This window comes from Choloepus didactylus, chromosome 4, assembly GCF_015220235.1.
Source record: "Choloepus didactylus isolate mChoDid1 chromosome 4, mChoDid1.pri, whole genome shotgun sequence".
NCBI lineage: Eukaryota > Metazoa > Chordata > Mammalia > Pilosa > Megalonychidae > Choloepus > Choloepus didactylus.
Window position 1 is genome coordinate 114,646,527 of NC_051310.1, and position 16,924 is coordinate 114,663,450.

At 40.3% G+C, this 16,924-nt stretch overlaps 1 protein-coding gene across 3 annotated transcripts in view; it reads right to left on the reverse strand.

Annotated features, from left to right (window-relative positions):
• The window catches only part of ZNF609 (zinc finger protein 609), a 350,879-nt gene that overhangs the window by 316,304 nt on the left and 17,651 nt on the right, over positions 1-16,924 (reverse strand). For all 3 annotated transcript variants that reach the window (XR_005216444.1, XM_037833715.1, XM_037833714.1), the window contains exon 2: positions 7,523-8,396. Coding sequence is in view for 2 of the 3 variants with exons in the window: in XM_037833715.1 (XP_037689643.1) it covers positions 7,523-8,269 (747 nt within the window). In the remaining variant the exon portion in view is untranslated. The remainder of the gene's footprint in view (positions 1-7,522; positions 8,397-16,924) is intronic.

Consider the following 16,924-nt stretch of genomic DNA (forward strand, 5'->3'; position numbering starts at 1 on the left):
TAAGGATATCCTTGCCCCTTAACTTCACAATGACCTTGCATGTCAAAGTTATGCAATAACAATAACTTTAGAAACAGCGAACACTTATTCAGTACCTACTATACGCCAAGCACTGTGCTGAGTGCTTAACTTTCAGTATCTCATTTAATCCTCACAATAACCCTCTGAGGTTGGTACTATTATTTACCTCCACATTACAGATGAGAAAATTGAGGCTTAGGTTAAATAATTTGAGGAGCTCTCCTGCCCTGAAAGTCCCAAAACATTAAGCATTCCTTCCAATTTTAGGTTCCTGTCAGTTTGTCCACAAAGAGAAAAGATTTATCTGGACATCACTCACAGAAAAAAAAAAAAAAAAAAAAAAAAAAAAAATCGTAACTACTGTCCAGGGTTACTTTCTCCCTGTAAGGTTTTTGGTGAGGTTCATCATCACTATTAAGAGAGAAGAATCCTCTGTAACAGTGGTTCTCAATTTTTAGTGTGTATAACACACTAAATATCACAGGGAGAATTTGTTAAAATATTGTTGAGTCTCTACCCTGGAGTTTCTGATTTGGGGTCCAGGGTGGGGCCTGAGACTTCACATTTCTAACAAGTTCCCAAGATAATACTGATGCGGTGGTCCAGGGACCGTTGCTTTTAAAGAAGGAAAAAGAGTAACCCCCTCTCACCTTAGCTATCTCCTTCTCATGTGAAAACACTTCTCTACTGAGCACTTCCAATGAGACAGCCACTTAGGGCTTAAAAACCCCTCCAGGGACTTAAAGCAAAAAGACTTCCTTCTTTTCCTACTCACAAAGGCTGCAATGGCACCAATGATCATAAAACAGCCAGAAGAAAGAAAATTGAGGGCAGAAGGGTAAACTCTCTTCAAGAACCTCCACAATTTACTTCTTTAGCCTGAAAAGTCATTCTTTTATGTCTCCCAGGGCAAGGGAGATGTCAAAAGGAAAAGGAAGTAGATTGTTTTGTAATAACTCCCCAGACAAGGACCAGCTCTTAAAATATAATAGAATTTTGACCTATAAACAGAAAATCTCAAAATGTTCTTATTTCCTCAGATTTGTCTGTCTCTCTTTTGTCACACCATCCTCTGTCTCAAAAGAACTATTATTCTCCAAGATTGATTCAAAGTCTATAGTTTCCTGGGTAGTTTAAACATTGATTATGTCAATGTCATACAGGAAGAAAGATTTCAAGGAACAGGATTTGTTTAAAATGTTTCCTCAGCCAACCATGGAAGCTTTCTTACTTGGGTGGGTGCTCTCAACCATAACTAAACTGTACCAAGAGAAATATATTTTAAAATATTAATATGGTCTGGCACCTTCCTGATGCTAATACTTCCAGACCCACCCCAATGGCACAACTGGGAAATTAGCTGAAGAGAAAAGCAATCTTCACTCTGTTCTGTACTTGCAGATGCTCCTCCTCCGCAGCTTTGCCATGAACAGACTCATTCTATACACCTACATGAAAACAGAACATGCGCACACACACAAATAATTCTCGGCAGGAACCAAAAATCAAAGCATAACCCCATGGCTTTTAAGTGAGCAAGTCCAATTTCCTTCTTTGTAGCTCTTGACACATGCTGGCTGGGAGCCATCTGGATTTTTTTCTGCCTTGTTCCTGCACCAGAAGGCTGTGCACTGCAGGTCAGGGGATGATAAGGAAATGAACAGCGTAATTTCCAAGGCCTGTGAACATGGCCCTGTCAGCAGCTCTGGAGGCGGGTTAGTCAAGCATGGCTTCAAGAGTGAAAACCACAGAGAGGAGGGCTCAGACAGCCAGCAGTAGCAGGATCTCAGCTGTGTGTGTTACCGCCGCCTCCAGCCTGAAAGCCTGAGTCCTGCTGCCTCCCTGGATGAGCTCTGCTGGTAAAAGCTCATATGCCCAAATGGCAAAACTACAGGTTCACACTGGGGGAGGAAGATTAAGAATAAGACTTGGATTTTCCAAGCACTCTTATATAGAAACAAAAACACTTAGTGCTCTTCCAGTGTCCATCAGACTGCACGTGCTGGCAAACCCACAGGAACATCCAATCCCACACGAGGGATGTGGCCAGAAAGGAAAATCAATTTATATGAAATCTGAACTTCAACAGGGCACTTTGATATCTTCTGAAGCCAAATTTGGTCTTTTTTCCCCTCCAACTACAAACATGAGGGACTTTAGAAAATATCACCAGCATGCAAAGACCTGGAAATTCTTCTGAGTAGAGTGCAGAAAGTCTTAGTTAACAGGTTTATCCATTCATACCAGATTTCCTGTATACTGGAATGTCATTGTATTTCAGCCCATTATTGCCTAGAGCAGCCTAAGAGATATTTCAATTCAAATCATGTTTTTCTTTTTTCTAATATTCATTGAATGCTTCCTATATGCTAGGCACTGTTCTATGTGTTTCACATGAATTAACTCATTTAATCTCACAACAACCCCATGTAGGTTCTATTATTTTCTTCATTTGGTAGATGACAAAACTGAGGCAGAACAATTAAGTAACTTGCTTAAGATTACTTATTTAATAAGTGGCAGAGCCAGGATACAAACCCAGGTCGTTTGGCTCCAGAGTCTACACTCAAAGCCACTATGCCATATGTAAGAGCTGATATGAAATCCAAGACCGGAAGGCCTGGCATTTTAAGCTAAAAGTGGTTCCCAATGCTTACCTTACGAAGAAATATCACAAACATTCTCAAACTTTAATGATTTGAGAGCCTTCTGGAAGTACAGATTTCTGGACCCCTTGCCCCAAAACCTATTTAGGACATCTGGGGCAGGGTCCAAGATTCTGTATTTCTGACACTCAAGTGATGTAATGCAAGTGGTTTCACAGGTCACACTTTTAGGAACTCGGCTCTAAATGGCAAACTTAAGCTCCTCAAGGAGCAGGGATCCTGTTTTATTTGGCAGTGTACACTCAGCACCAAGTGCAGAACCTAGAATCTAAAATGCAGTCAATTAATGTACTGAATGAATAAAAAGTGATAAAAGTATCCAACAGTATGTCTTCACTTTACAAATCAGTTAATAACACCCACAATAAATGTAAAGGTCTACCTATCAGTGACGTATCCAAGTAAGAAGCACCAAAGCAGGGATTTTTTCCCTACATGCAATTGCCAAATAAAGGCCCTGAGCAATGCCTCAATGATCACAATGAAAGTTTGGCTGAATAGAATATTTTAGAACACACACCCACATGAACAAGGAGTTGAGCTCAAAGCAGCAGTTTAAAAGTTAATTTTCTTCTTTATATATAACAGGATAGGTTCAGAGCCAGCTATAAATGGTTTTTCTTTGCAAATATCATGACTGTCCCTAAAAACCTTAAACTCAAAGATCCTTTCTTTACTGAGTGTCTGTACAATGTCAAAGCCACTACAAAAAACAGATTAAAGCAGTCGTAAAGTACCTGGACACTTACATTCAATGTTGTTTCTAAGGGAGTCTTTAAAATGGGTAAAAGGAAAACCCCTCATGACAGTTAAAGGTTTGTTAAGAATCCCTGAGTAACAATATGCTATAAGAACTTGGTATCTAGAAACCTGGTATCTACACCTGGCTTTGCCACTGACTAGGCAAGTCACAGGACCTCCCTGGTCTTAGTTTCCTCTTCCAAAAAATGAGGAGACAGGGCAAAATAATCTTTCTTTGGGCTGTCCTTGAATTACAACACCCAGATGGAAAACAGAGCTGAATGAAATAATAAATTAAGTTCAGGCTCCACTGTAGTTAGAGACGGCATCCCTGTCCCATACAAATAGCAACTTTTAAATTTTTTTCCATGCAGGAAAATGCTTGAGGGCATTTGGCTTCAGGAAGGAAGGCTGATTACTGTGCCATCAATAGCTGAGAAAGAATGGCTAGTGAAGGAGGAAGGTGTTGAGAGAGGATCTTGGATCAGAAGGAATAAAAGAGACCTGACTTTGGTTGGGCAATGAGAGATTGCAACACAAGAGAACTAAGCTGGAAGGCCTAAACCAGGGCAGGAAAACAAAACCAAGGGCAAAGGAAGATGCTCTTAAAACACAGGATATGACAGCAAATGTGATCATAAGGCAAAAGAGCAAAGAGCACACCTTATCATTTTCTTTGTATACTAAACTAATGGGGGAATTGGTTAATTCCGCAGCATTCTAATAGCAGCAGAAGCTGAGACACAATCATGGAGAAAGCCGAGTGCAGAATGTTCCTATCCTGCAAGATCAAAAGCAGCAGCTAAAGAGGGCCCAGGTGAGCTTCTGGTTGCAAACTTCTAGATCCTTTACCCACTATGGCCTATTGGTTACTTTATATGATTTGAAAAATAAGGAGTCTCCCCTTGAATCTCCTGTCATAAGTCCTGATAAAGTTAGCATAGGTAGATCACTGCCATCTGTGTTTCTTCTTGCCTGTCAGAGTCACAAGCCCTAAACTCGGGACACTCAGACAGGTGCCCTCCTTCCTCCCTAACTTAACAATCTATCAATCAAACTACTGGCAAGGGAACAGTCAGGAGCTGGAAGCCTCCATCTTCTTTATTCCTCAATATCCTCTCCCCTGTCTCTTCAGCTGGCAGGAAGCACCCGGCAGGAGTGTTCAATAACAATTCAGGGCAGCAGTAGTTGCTAAGGGCCATCTCTGGTCTCTCCTAGAACTCTGGGAAACAGCACAGAAACCTGCCAGAGAGGTGGAGGAGCAAAAGGGAGATCCCAAGAAGCCAAAGCACACATTCTTGGGCTGACAGAAAAGATCCTCAGCAACAGCCTGAGATACCTGCCTTGCTGACAAGAGAAGGACATGAATTGATAATTTGAATACTCAAATCTTCCTCATTAGCTAATGGTAGACATGTGACAATTCTACCCTACACCACAGACTCTTTTGTCTTCTCTCTTATTTCCAAAGGAGGGAAAGGGTCCAGTCAAGACATTTTCCAAATTTTATGAGTTTTCCCTCTTTAGGGCAGCTCCCAGCTCAGACTACTCAGTTCCTAGATTATATCAAAACATTCATTTTGCTGTTTTGGTTCTGTTGGTTGTCACCACATGCATGGAACATTCCAAACCAGTTAGGTCACAGGCAGGCCCATATCTCACAAAGAAAATCTTAAGAGGTTTTCAAGACTTTGCTTACAAGCTATAGTAGTAATCAGCAACACTGAGCACCTATTATGTCCCAAACTCTGGGGTCCCTGTTTCTCAAAAGCTGCTCCACCACAAGTTTCCTTGCTTTCTTTCCTTTAACTAGCCTCCTCCCCTCCTCTCATTCCAGAAATGCTCTCTCCCTGCATATTGTGTTTTTATCTCCTAGCAACTTCCAAACCTTTAAATAATTTTTTTATTTCAATGGCCAAAGTCTTATGAAAAGGTACCCCCAGAATCAAACTGTCCAAAGGGATTAAGGGAACAGGGGAAGAAATTGAGACAGTGGGCTCTTACTTACAGTAACATCAAACTGCACAGCAAATTTTCTGCTCTAAAAGTACTTCCCAGCAATTTTATCCTTCACCCAAAAAGGATAAAGCATAGTCTCTCTTACTTTTCTGTCACTCTATTGTCCCATTCTTACAGTCTTCCTGGGAGACAAGGCTCACAGCATGGCTACATTACTAAGGGCCCAAACTCCCTGGCACCAAAGGTGTATACCCAGCTGAATGTACTGCATTTTTCAGCCCAACTACCCGAAGGGCAGTCTCCCAATCAGTCCCTGCACCTAAATAAGAGAAAATGGGTTCCATTTGCTTCTCTGTGGGAGACCACCATGAGCATTTAGATTAAATCCAACATGAAGCTAAACAACATTAATCTTTTCACCCACAGACTACTACTGGGTTTAGAAGATTGCACCATGAGTCAAGTATTGTAAATAGAAAGAAAAAGGAAAGGAAAGCCACTTTTTTTTCTAAAAAAAAAAAAAAAAAGTGCTAAAGCACAAGAAGAACTGGTCTTTGTAGATTTTACCAACAGTGATTATGAACATGAATATATGGCAAGAGCTTCCTTAAGCCAGATGTAGGGAACAGTCTAATGAGCCTGGAACAGAAGCAAGAACTCCTGGTACTCCTAAGCCTCTTTAAAACAGTATTATCCATCTGCACCCCAGAGAAAATGGCAAATCACAGCCAGGATAGGAAGAGCCGTGCCAGTAACCAGCTGGAACTCAACTCTGCTGAGGTGGACTACAGCATCTGCCACTTAAACACAGGCAGTCTCTTTGGCAGCTGCCCCTGGTAAAAGGGAATGAACTATTTGTGTTGTTAGTGGAAGAAACTCACAGCCTTGTTACCAGAGATGCCCAGATGCTGCTATGAGCTACAAATGTGCCTAAGGCAAAGACAAAATACCTACAGCAAAGAAAGGGCATGCTATTACTGGAATCCAGGCACTGAGAGAGCACCATCACTTAAACATACACATCCAGCTTCTATTTATTAACATGTATATCAGCTGAAGCTGACGTAAATACAGAGAAATCAATTTATACTGCATCTGCTGGGATAAGCTAAAAGCAGGGGTGAGCAGAGCACAGAGCAAAAAAATCAAGAGCCAACGAAGAGACTATCATCAGGCCAGCCACTGTGCAGGAAATTGTAAGCTGCTGAAGTTTAAAGCAGCCTGAGCTGTCCCTAGACTCACACTTGTCCCTAGACTCACACTTACTCTGCTCCAGACCTGCAAGCTAAGCTTCATTTCCTGAGACATGAACTAAGATCATCTTCCCAGAAGAGGGAACTTAGCCTTAACCCCTCCTGGGGCTGCAGGCACCTGTCCTTCCAAGTCAAGCAGGAGGCAAGGTATCATTATACTGTTTTGCCGCTATTAAATCACCAAGAGACTTTGACTCCCAATAATTAGAGTGATACCTGGCCAAGAAATACATCTTTAATGGCCAGATCTCTTTCTAGGCCACCCTTTCAGAGTCACAACACTAACTTAATAATGCTTGATTAAGTATCTCATTGTATGGTCAGTACCTCCTGACCCTTGTTTACCTGATTCCAATCTGTGCCCCTTTGATCTTTGGTAGCTACCAACAGAACACTTGATAGATATGTTGCCATAAAATTCCTTAAAGCCTTTGCTCTTTCATAGATCAGCAGCACCATTTATTCCACAAGAACAGCACTCAATCGATACATACAACAAAGAGCCTACTAAGTTTATTAACTATCATGACTAAGGATGAAAAGCCAGTCAAGTGGGGAACCAGGCTCTAGCAACAAGTGTCTGAGGCAGGACAAGAACAAGGTGGGAGGTTCTCAACTCAGCCTACAGAAATTTCATTCTACGAAGTAGCTGTTTCCAACAACAGATCTCCTGCTCCAAAATGGCCAGGCCTGTTGTTAATGAGTCTGTAGGGAATCCCCTAATTTGGAACAAAACCACATTATCATTACCAGCCGCTCTGACATTGTAATTGGTCATTACCCACCAACTAAAAAGCCTCCCACAGAGTGTACATAATATTTGGCATTTAGTCTTAGGCAGTTCTGACTGGCAGCAGGCAGCCAGATCTGGCCACCTCTTACCTTTTCAGACTTGACTTTCTTTAGCGGACGACACTCATTCTCCCCTTCCTCTGGCTCCGGTTTAGCTCCCAAAGGATTGAGCGCTGCCCCAGGCTCAATAGCTATACTCCCAAGAGGCTCCACAGCTCCTGTATCGACCTCTGCACTTCCATCATACTGACCACCCCGTCCTCCCAGAGGAACTGGCTGGAGGACACCAGGATCCTTTTCCGAACAAGTCCCCACTCCGTCACTTCTCTCTTTCTTGCTCTTAGATGAGCTGTTCTCCTTCTCCTTTTTGGAGCCAGCTACACTGCGGGATGCCTTAGCCGCCTTCTCTGAGCCCTTGGGAGCAATAGCAGCAACCAGGCCTCCCGCATTGGCACCATCTCCTGAGCGTCCCTGCACCTCTTTCTTGCTAGCTGCCCCCTCATTCGGAGTGAATAGAGAAGTCCCTGGAGTGGGTTTGCTAGTGTCTTTGCCACTCTTATTCCTTTTGGATTTTGATTTGCCTTCCTTCCCTTGAGGACCTGGCACTGGGGTAACAAACTTGATGTTGTCTGGTAGTGTGGCCACAGCATTGGGAGCTGGCATCCCCACCTCCTTTGAGCCTGACATTTCCAGTTTCTGCTGGTCCTTTTCCAGATCGGCGTCCAGGTCAATGATGAGATTCCCTACTCCAATGTCCCATTCATCCCCACTGTCGTATGTCTCAACCGGGTTTGCATCCACTCCTTTCCCTCCGGAGGCTCCACTGCTCAAGGACATCTTAGAGTCAACGTCCCACCTCAAGGTTCAAGGCTCTTCCTTGCCCCCAGCTTTCCTATTTTCAGCTTCAGCTATGTTCTCAGACCTGCCACAATGGTCAGTACATGCCCAGTGGACAACATCATTGCTGGAAAAAGAAAATTTAAAAAGCTGTTAAAGGAAACAATACAGGCAAGGAGACAGCCTGAAATAAACTCCCACACAGAACAAGCCCTTCCTATGGGGCTATCACACCACAAGAGACAAAACAAACAGGTTCAATTGTTATTTCTAACCAAGTCACACTGGATTAAGGAAAAGCAAATTCCCATCCATCTCCCCAGGGGAGAGTAAAATATTTCCAATTGCTCAGTGATTCTTCGGTAAGTCTTAACTAGGAGTCCTCTAGAGTTAGTTTCCCATCCCCGAGAGACTCATTTCTACTACCACTGCCAGCTGGCAATCCTCCCTCAACTGATACAAGCCCCAGCACATCAAAGATTCAACACTCAGACCCCTTTTCTACTTGGTTCTAATTGAATTATCAGAGGCTCAGAATATGGTCTAGCAAAGGCTTTAAAAGCCCGATACTAACAAGGCCTGTCCCAACTACAAAGAGTATAGATGCCTTGTCTTTCCACCACTGGGATAAAAAAGTTTTATTATAGTAAGTAAGAATAAAAGAGAAAAGCAAGCAGAACTGAGGGAAATGTAACTTCATGACAGGATAAAGACTGCAACTAGAGAAGTTAATTCTGAGAGGACTCAATGAATCTTCTTAAGCTCAGCAAAGTTAAATCAGCCTTATTAAACTCTAGGTTTCAAATTATGCCTGGAAAGCAAAATTCAATGAGGCCTGTCCCTCTTCCCACTCAAACAGCTATGAAGACACAGGAAAAAAAGATTTATACCTTATCAAAAATTGATGAAGACTAGAAAACCTATGTATATAAGATTGATGGCACTGTATTGACAAACACCAGGGCCTCATCACATGAAACAGAGATCAGCTTAAAAACAAACCCAAAAAAAAAGGGGTCAAAATGGAATTTATACCTCTCTACTGTCTCCTGAATCATGAGACTTGGTGAGGATACCATCTAGAAAACTTGGCAGCCAACATATATTATCCAGTTATTACTTTATCATAAAGCCAAAGAGATCTGTTCTTGCTCATTTCTCTCCCCACCATCTTTCTATTTTCTATATTTATCTGGACAATAACTCTTATAGGATAAATGAACAGAAAGAGCAAACCAGTGGTGGCACAATGATTCTACAAAGTGGATACCTGACAGGAAAATCTAAAGAAACAACAGGACAAATTGTATTTTTTAACCTACTCCCTCACAACAGTGTCACAGAACCAGAGTGCAAGGGAAAGAGATGATGTCATCCTAGGAAAGCAGAGCTGTACCAGGTGAATGCCTGCTAGCAACTAGGATTTAAGAGAGAGAGGTAAGCATAGTGATCTGTCATTTAGCTGTAGATCTCAGAGAAGAATATATCCATTATCCAAGTAGAGAGCTTAGTGCCAACAGGAATCAACCACTGTCTATTAACAAACATCAAGTCTACATAGATCTTCATAAAAGGATGAGCAAAAGGGGAGGGAAGAATGATGATGCAGAAACTGAAAAAATGCCAGACATAAGGTAAAGAAAACACTCCTTGAAGAGTCAGAGACAATACCTCTGAAAAGGATCTAGAATTCTGAAGAAAGTTTCAGTAAACTGCACAAGAAGAAAGACATCGTCTCCAAGAAACAGTAATATATTTCATACTCCATGAAACAGTATATTTTGTCCTTTCATTTAAATTTTTTAAATCGATTGCCTACTCTATGTGAAGCTCTAAACCAGGTCCTGGGAATACAGCAGAGAATAAAACACTGAATAATGTTTACATGGTCACAGAGCTTACAGTATAGTGAAACATGGTCCTGAAAAATAATTCTATTGTGAAGGGCAGAAAGCATTTCTGGAAAAGGGAATCTGAACTGAATCTGAACTACAGAGGATTATTAGAGAATGGTTCCTTCTAACATCATAATTTGTCACCTCTGCAATATTTGCAATTGTGACTAGGCCGAGAGCATAACCCACACTCACCTAAGGCTTAGCCACTATCCTCCAGAGCTGTGCTATTATTAGTATGTAATTTAACCATTAAAACAACCCCAGATTTGTTTATCCTTGGAAAAACAATAAAACTTCCCTTAGGTTCAAAAGATCTTCCTCTAGAAATAGAATGGTGATGGAAGAGAGACTGCAGGGGTATATAAAGGAAAGCATATAAAGCATATAAAAATGTGGTGCTCACTGACTGAGAGTTTCTGATAGCTCTCGCTCTACTGCACTGGGCTGACCTATAATACAGAGCAAGATAAACAAAATATAAGAAATATAAGAAAGAGAGACATTAAGAAGAAAAAACAGCTTGAAATGAAAAGATATGAACTTAGATAAAAGAACAAAAGGATATGGCAGTAAAAAAAAAAAGGAAGATGCAAGAAAACACAAAACATAGTATCAATTAATACAGAAGTCAAGAAAGCACAGAATTAAAATTGTGGAAAATGAATCAGTGAATTGCAAGAAAAATTGAGACAGTCTTCCAGAATGCAAATGAAAAGAAAATAATGAGGGATGTTGAGAGAGATAAAGCATTTAATATCAGTAAAGGTCAAACTGAAGAAGTGACTAGAACAATGGATAAAAAGCAAACTATCAAAGACATAATAAATGAAAAACATCTTGAGCTGAGTATAGATCTTGCATGCTGACTGAAAAGGTTCACTACATTTTCAGCATAATCAATTTAAAAAGCTAAATTTGCACAAATTCTGGCAAAAATTATAAACTACAAAGAACAAAAATTAGGCTAACCTTAGATTTCTCTGCAACACTAAACATTAAAAGATAATGAAAACCTACAAAATTTTGAAGAGAAGAGATTGTTGGCCAAGAATCTTACACTGAGTAAAAGGATAGCATTATTTTCAGTTGTGTAAGAGCTCATATGTATCCATCTTGTTAAGTCACCCAAAGCACCAAAAGCAGATAAATGTAGAATAAATCTGAATAATTCTTGCAAGTACGAATGCCAACTAAATTTTGTAATCTGAAGAATAAATTCAATGCAGGTATTAAAAATCATTCTTGAAAAAGAAGTGAGGCTAAATCAATCATTTAGAAGCTCAAAAAAAAATTCAACTTTAATTAGCAATAAGGAAAGATAAACTATAAATTATAAAGCTGACATATCCTCAAATTCTTCTTGTTCCAATTCCATACATTTTGTTTTTTCTAGTAAGCAAGAAATATTGCCATTCTATTTTTTTAAATTGTGTTTCTTGTCAAAAGGGAGCTGGAGGTAAAACTAACATTTAATGGTCTGTGCTTATTTCCAGGCTCCACATCTTAAGCGAGACACTCATAAAATGGAGGTATGTCCAGGAAAATATGGTTAAAGAACTAGAAGCCATTTTGTAAGGGGAAGGGTCTTAGAAACTGGGATTCTTTAGTCTGGAAAGGAGAATACTTAAGGAAGACAGGCAGGTTAGTCAAATATATGATGGTTGCCATATGGAAGACAGAAACAATTCTGTGATGCTGAAGGTAGAAATAGGACTAACAGTATAAATAGTCACAAAAAGACAGATATTCAACTCAGGAAAAAGTTAATAATTTGAAATTTCCCAAAATGACCCTAAAGCTCAGTAAGACTACGTTTTGTTCACCACAAGTGTGAGAAGAAAAAGCATAAGCACCTGTGAAACAAATTATTCCACAGAGAAAGGATTCCTCTATCTGTGGGAGGGCCTGGATATCTCTAGGATCTTTCCAAATCAATGATTCTATAAACGTACTTATCAAAAAGTGCTCTCCCTATTGTAAAATTACCCAGAATTTCTGAAAGACCAGGACGAAACAAAGAAAATCTATACAAAGGACTGATGTTTGGTGTTCTTACGTTCTTTTGGAGAGGCCCAATCCTATTTTTGAGGGTGTAAGAGTTCATTATTTTGGGTAACGGTTTTCAAAAGGTACTACTTTTCAACTAGGTGGCTTTTCAAAAATCAAGCTTTCCAAACCCAGCAGGCTTCATAGTAACTTTAGTGGTGCATTTCCAAAGAAAGCTGTAAAATTGCCAAGCTTTTTTAATCAGCCTGGCTGCAGCAGCCAAACCACTTCCCATCTGCTTCCTACAGCATCTCTGGCTTTATACAGCTAATAATCAACTCTCTGTCAGGTCATTACAGAGATGTTTAACCCCAGGAGGCAGCATAACAAACATGCTAACTGAAATGAAAAGTACTGACCTCTTGCTTCCATGGTACAGAAAGTGCAGAATCAGGAGAACCCACACTTTACAGAGACCACAAGACACTTTCAACTTGAAAGAGCTTCTGTGAATATTTTCCTCTCTTCTCTCTTTCTGCCTAATAGTACTCCATTTCCCTATTTAAGACCACGATTCATCCAACTCTGCAGCTTAACTTGTTCATGACTTGACAGTACCATCTGTGCTTTGTGCCTGTACCTGATCACCAAGAAATTCTCTTTGCATGGCTAAGGGACTGAGATAGGTCATGACAATCGCTCCCCATACCCTACACCCACCCAAAGCATTAACCCTCAAAAGTAGCACATCATAACAACAGATGTTCAAATCCCAGTTTCCTTTCTGGAACCCAAATCCTTCTCTCAGACTCCCAACCCACCGAGTGGTATATTTGTAAATCACACATTTCAGCTCATTAATTGCTTTTTCCAGGGCACATGCCATAAATCACACCACTCCCCTACGTCAGGAATGAACAAAGCCTTTCTTCAAGAAGGCTAAGAATGAAAAAGAGTTTTAATGTGAGGTCTCTGCCCCTGCCCATAGGGCATAAACAGCAACTGACCTTACTTATGCCCAAACATAATAAGAAACACAGTACTTCTCTTTCCACCCAGATAGAGCTCTGTTATCCACCCCATAGAGTTTCAAAGACAGGATCCCTTTAATTGGTAACTACCCAAAGAAAAGTGTTCTAAATAGCAAATGCTGTTCTACTGTAAATTTATTTGTCCTCCTCTCCTCTGCGGGTTTTTGGATCAATCATCTTATAGGCTTTGGTTTGGGCAAGTGACAGTTGTATATCAGTATGTATAATCTACTTTGTCACACACATGAAATTTGGATGTGAGGGTGATCTGTCTGGTAGGTACTCCCCTCCCAAAGATGCATTCATGACTAACAAAAAAAATTTTAGGAAGGTAGTATGGTGTACTTAAAAAGAACATTGAACTAAGAATCAGGAGATGTGATTTATGGACTCCAGTTTTCACTGACCCTAGCCAGGGTGCTAGCCAGGTGGCTTCATTAAATATTAGTTTTCTCATTATAAAGTGGAAGGAGAATCCTTCATGATTCTAAGCATATTATATAGGAAGAAACAAATTTGAAAAATATAAACACCTCAAAAATATGAGAGGACCCAAATATTGTCATAAGCTTCTGGTGTCTGAACTTAAAGAGGAATGTTTCACAATTATACTTATTATAAGGCAGCTAAAGTTTTAAGAAAAATATAGGAAAAATGTTAATTTTCTCTTTTTTTTTTTACAAACTAAATCACAGGTATCATGGATACCCACTTAAGTTTTAAGAGAAAATGGCGATCCTTTCTTCTTCCTTGAACTCAGTGATCCGGGTTTTCCTTTTAGGGTACTCCTGCCTCCAGATGTGGTTCACAAAATTATACATTGTAGTCGCTGACAGAGAGGTTCCATCTTGCATCAAAAATCCATCAAGGCCCAGGCACCAAACCCAAGGCTTGCAGTTTCAACATATGGACTAGTTCTTAAGCAACTGTTCCAACCTACTAAGTTGCTGACCACATTGACAGGACAGGCTTTCAAATTTAAATTGTGTGAGGTTCACGGGGTATGATACCCAGGGAACTGTCAATAAACCAATGGGATACAACAAAGTTGCCAAGAAGAGAACCTATTATACCATCTTTGCTGAATTCCAGATGGTGCCCTGAAATCACTTCATATGTAGCCAGCCTCAGGTGAGGCTAGTACAACATGTAAACCATCTTCAGTGACTCCGAGCTTACCCAGCTGGAAGAACAAGCATCTCCCTCACTACATGCCACACTTCATAGGAACTCACTAATCAACTGAATTTCCACCTAGGGCTCTAACAAGAAACAATCAACTTCCCTTTGGGCCTCTCCCTTAATTTCTTACATTAATTACTGTAACAAAGGAACTGTGTATCATCTCCTCAAGTACCATAGTTCTCAGCCTCTATCTCCAAGGGAATCAGATAAAGAAAAGATTAACAGTGCCAATTTGACACATCCTCTTCAACAGGGCTCATCTGACCATGTGTTATCTAAGGACACAAGAGTTTAAGTGTAGCATCTCTCAGTTTCTGAGCGTATATGCTACAGCTCATGAATAGTTTTATGGTCCTCATAGGCTGCAATTCTCAGACAAAGATTACAAGGCTTCACCTGTTTCATTTCACACGGGCAAATGACACTTCCACTAGGATGCAGCTATTGCAACAGGGCTCAGGTTTAGAACCTTAGTTTTTGTCAGTACTGCTTTGTGCCAGCATACATCCCACAAATAGCGAACTGAATAAGAAAATACTTCAGACCAACCCTAGAGGTATTCATTTGGCCAAAATGGTCCAGAGAGAAAACTCTTACCAAGGCCTGTGTGTAAGCAGGCCAAGAGGTAGAGAGCCAAAATAATCTAAAGTAAACAAAGCTCTATCACCATTTCCTTACAACTGGAGGGCTAGATAACCCCTTATAATTTAAAGGTAAACTAATTGTGCTAAAAAGAATAGGTGACGTCAAATCCTCAGGAAAAAAAAGTGAGTAGTGAAGATAGCTAGTGTGCTGGTTTGAATGTATTATGTCCCCCAAAACGCCATTGTCTTTCATGTAATCTTTTGTGGGCAGATGTATTGATCAGTGTTAATTAGATTAGATTGTAATTCTTTGAGTGTTTCCATGAATATATGACACACCCAACTGTGGGTGATGACCCTGACTGGATAATTTCCATGGAGGTGTGAACCCACCCATTCAGGTTGGGTCTGAATTAGTTCACTGGAGCACTATATAAGCTCAGACAGAAAGAGCGAGCGTGCTACAGCCAAGAGGGACACTTCGAAGAATGCACAGGAGCTGAGAAGAGAGGAGCTGCAGATGAGAGACAGTTTGAAGATGGCTGTTGAAAGCAGACTTCTGCTCCGAAGAAGCTAAGAGAGGACAAATGCCCCAAAAGCAACTGACAGTGACATTCTGAAGAGGAGCTGTGGCCTATAGAGGATCCTTGGAGAAAGCTATTTCGAAACCAGAACTTAGAGCAGACGCCAGCCACTTGCCTTCTCAGCTAACAGAGGTTTTCCAGACGCCATTGGCCATCCTCCAATGAAGGTACCCGATTTGTTGGACATTTTATGGCCTTAAGACTGTAATGTGTAACCAAATAAACCCCCTTTTATAAAAGCCAATCCACCTCTGGTGTTTTGCATTCTGGCAGCATTAGCAAACTAGAACAGCTAGCAATCATGAGACCTAAGAAACTGGCCCTGCATGCAAAACTGTTGGGTCAAAGCATTTAACTTTTTTGTATGTTAATCTGTTCATCTCTAAAATAGGGATTAATATGGATCAAGATCAAAGGACTGAGGGACAGGAAAAACCCTTAGAATTTTTCAGGAAATATAAGGAATTACCTTAACTTTTTATATTCTAGACCTCACTTATACAAGCCAAATTGCTTATACAAGAATAATTACTATCCTATAGTAAATCTCTCTGAGGGGGACAAAGAGAACTTCTCTTATCAAAAGATAATATCCACACTATTCAACAAGCTGTAAAATAAATAAATAAATAAATAAATATGGTGGAATCCACTAAAAAAAAAAAAGTAGAATCCTCATGCACATCCATAAATATCTAACCCTTGTCTACTTCTCCAGCCTTGTCTCATGGCAACACTCTGTCCCTACCCTCCAAACTTAACTTATGTCCTTTACCCAGAAGACATTACCATTAACTGTTCACCCCCTTTCCCATATGTGTATGATTATTTGTTTCCTCCACTAGACCACAAACACCCTTAGGAAAAGAGCTGTGTCAGTTTTGCTCACCATTATATCCTATGAAAAACAGTGTTTGGTTCACAGTTCGCCCTCAATACATATTTTGTTCTACAACTGAGTGAATGAACTTTCTTTTCCAAAGGGCAGAGTCTTAAAAGGTCCCTGCTGCTGCTTCTCCTCTCCATTCTTACTTCAGCTTGATTTCTCACCAGCTATAAAATATCTCAATTACCTACCAGTCTTCAAACCTACTAGAACAGAGTGCGAATTCTTCTCTCTGGGATAAAGGATGTAGATTCATTAAGATTCTAGGAGGAAAGCCAGAAAACAAAGTGGTTCCCACATTTCTTAATATGACTATTTTCTGAGTATTCTCTTACTTAGCCTTCAAGAGTCTCATCTATACATAGTTGCTTCCAAAATATGGCTAGTCCACAAATAAGGTGTTTTGGACATAACCAACTCCTGTATATACATTAAATGTATAATATTTACATTTAATGTATATACTTAAATGTATAATAAATTCAATCATCCTTAAGCTAG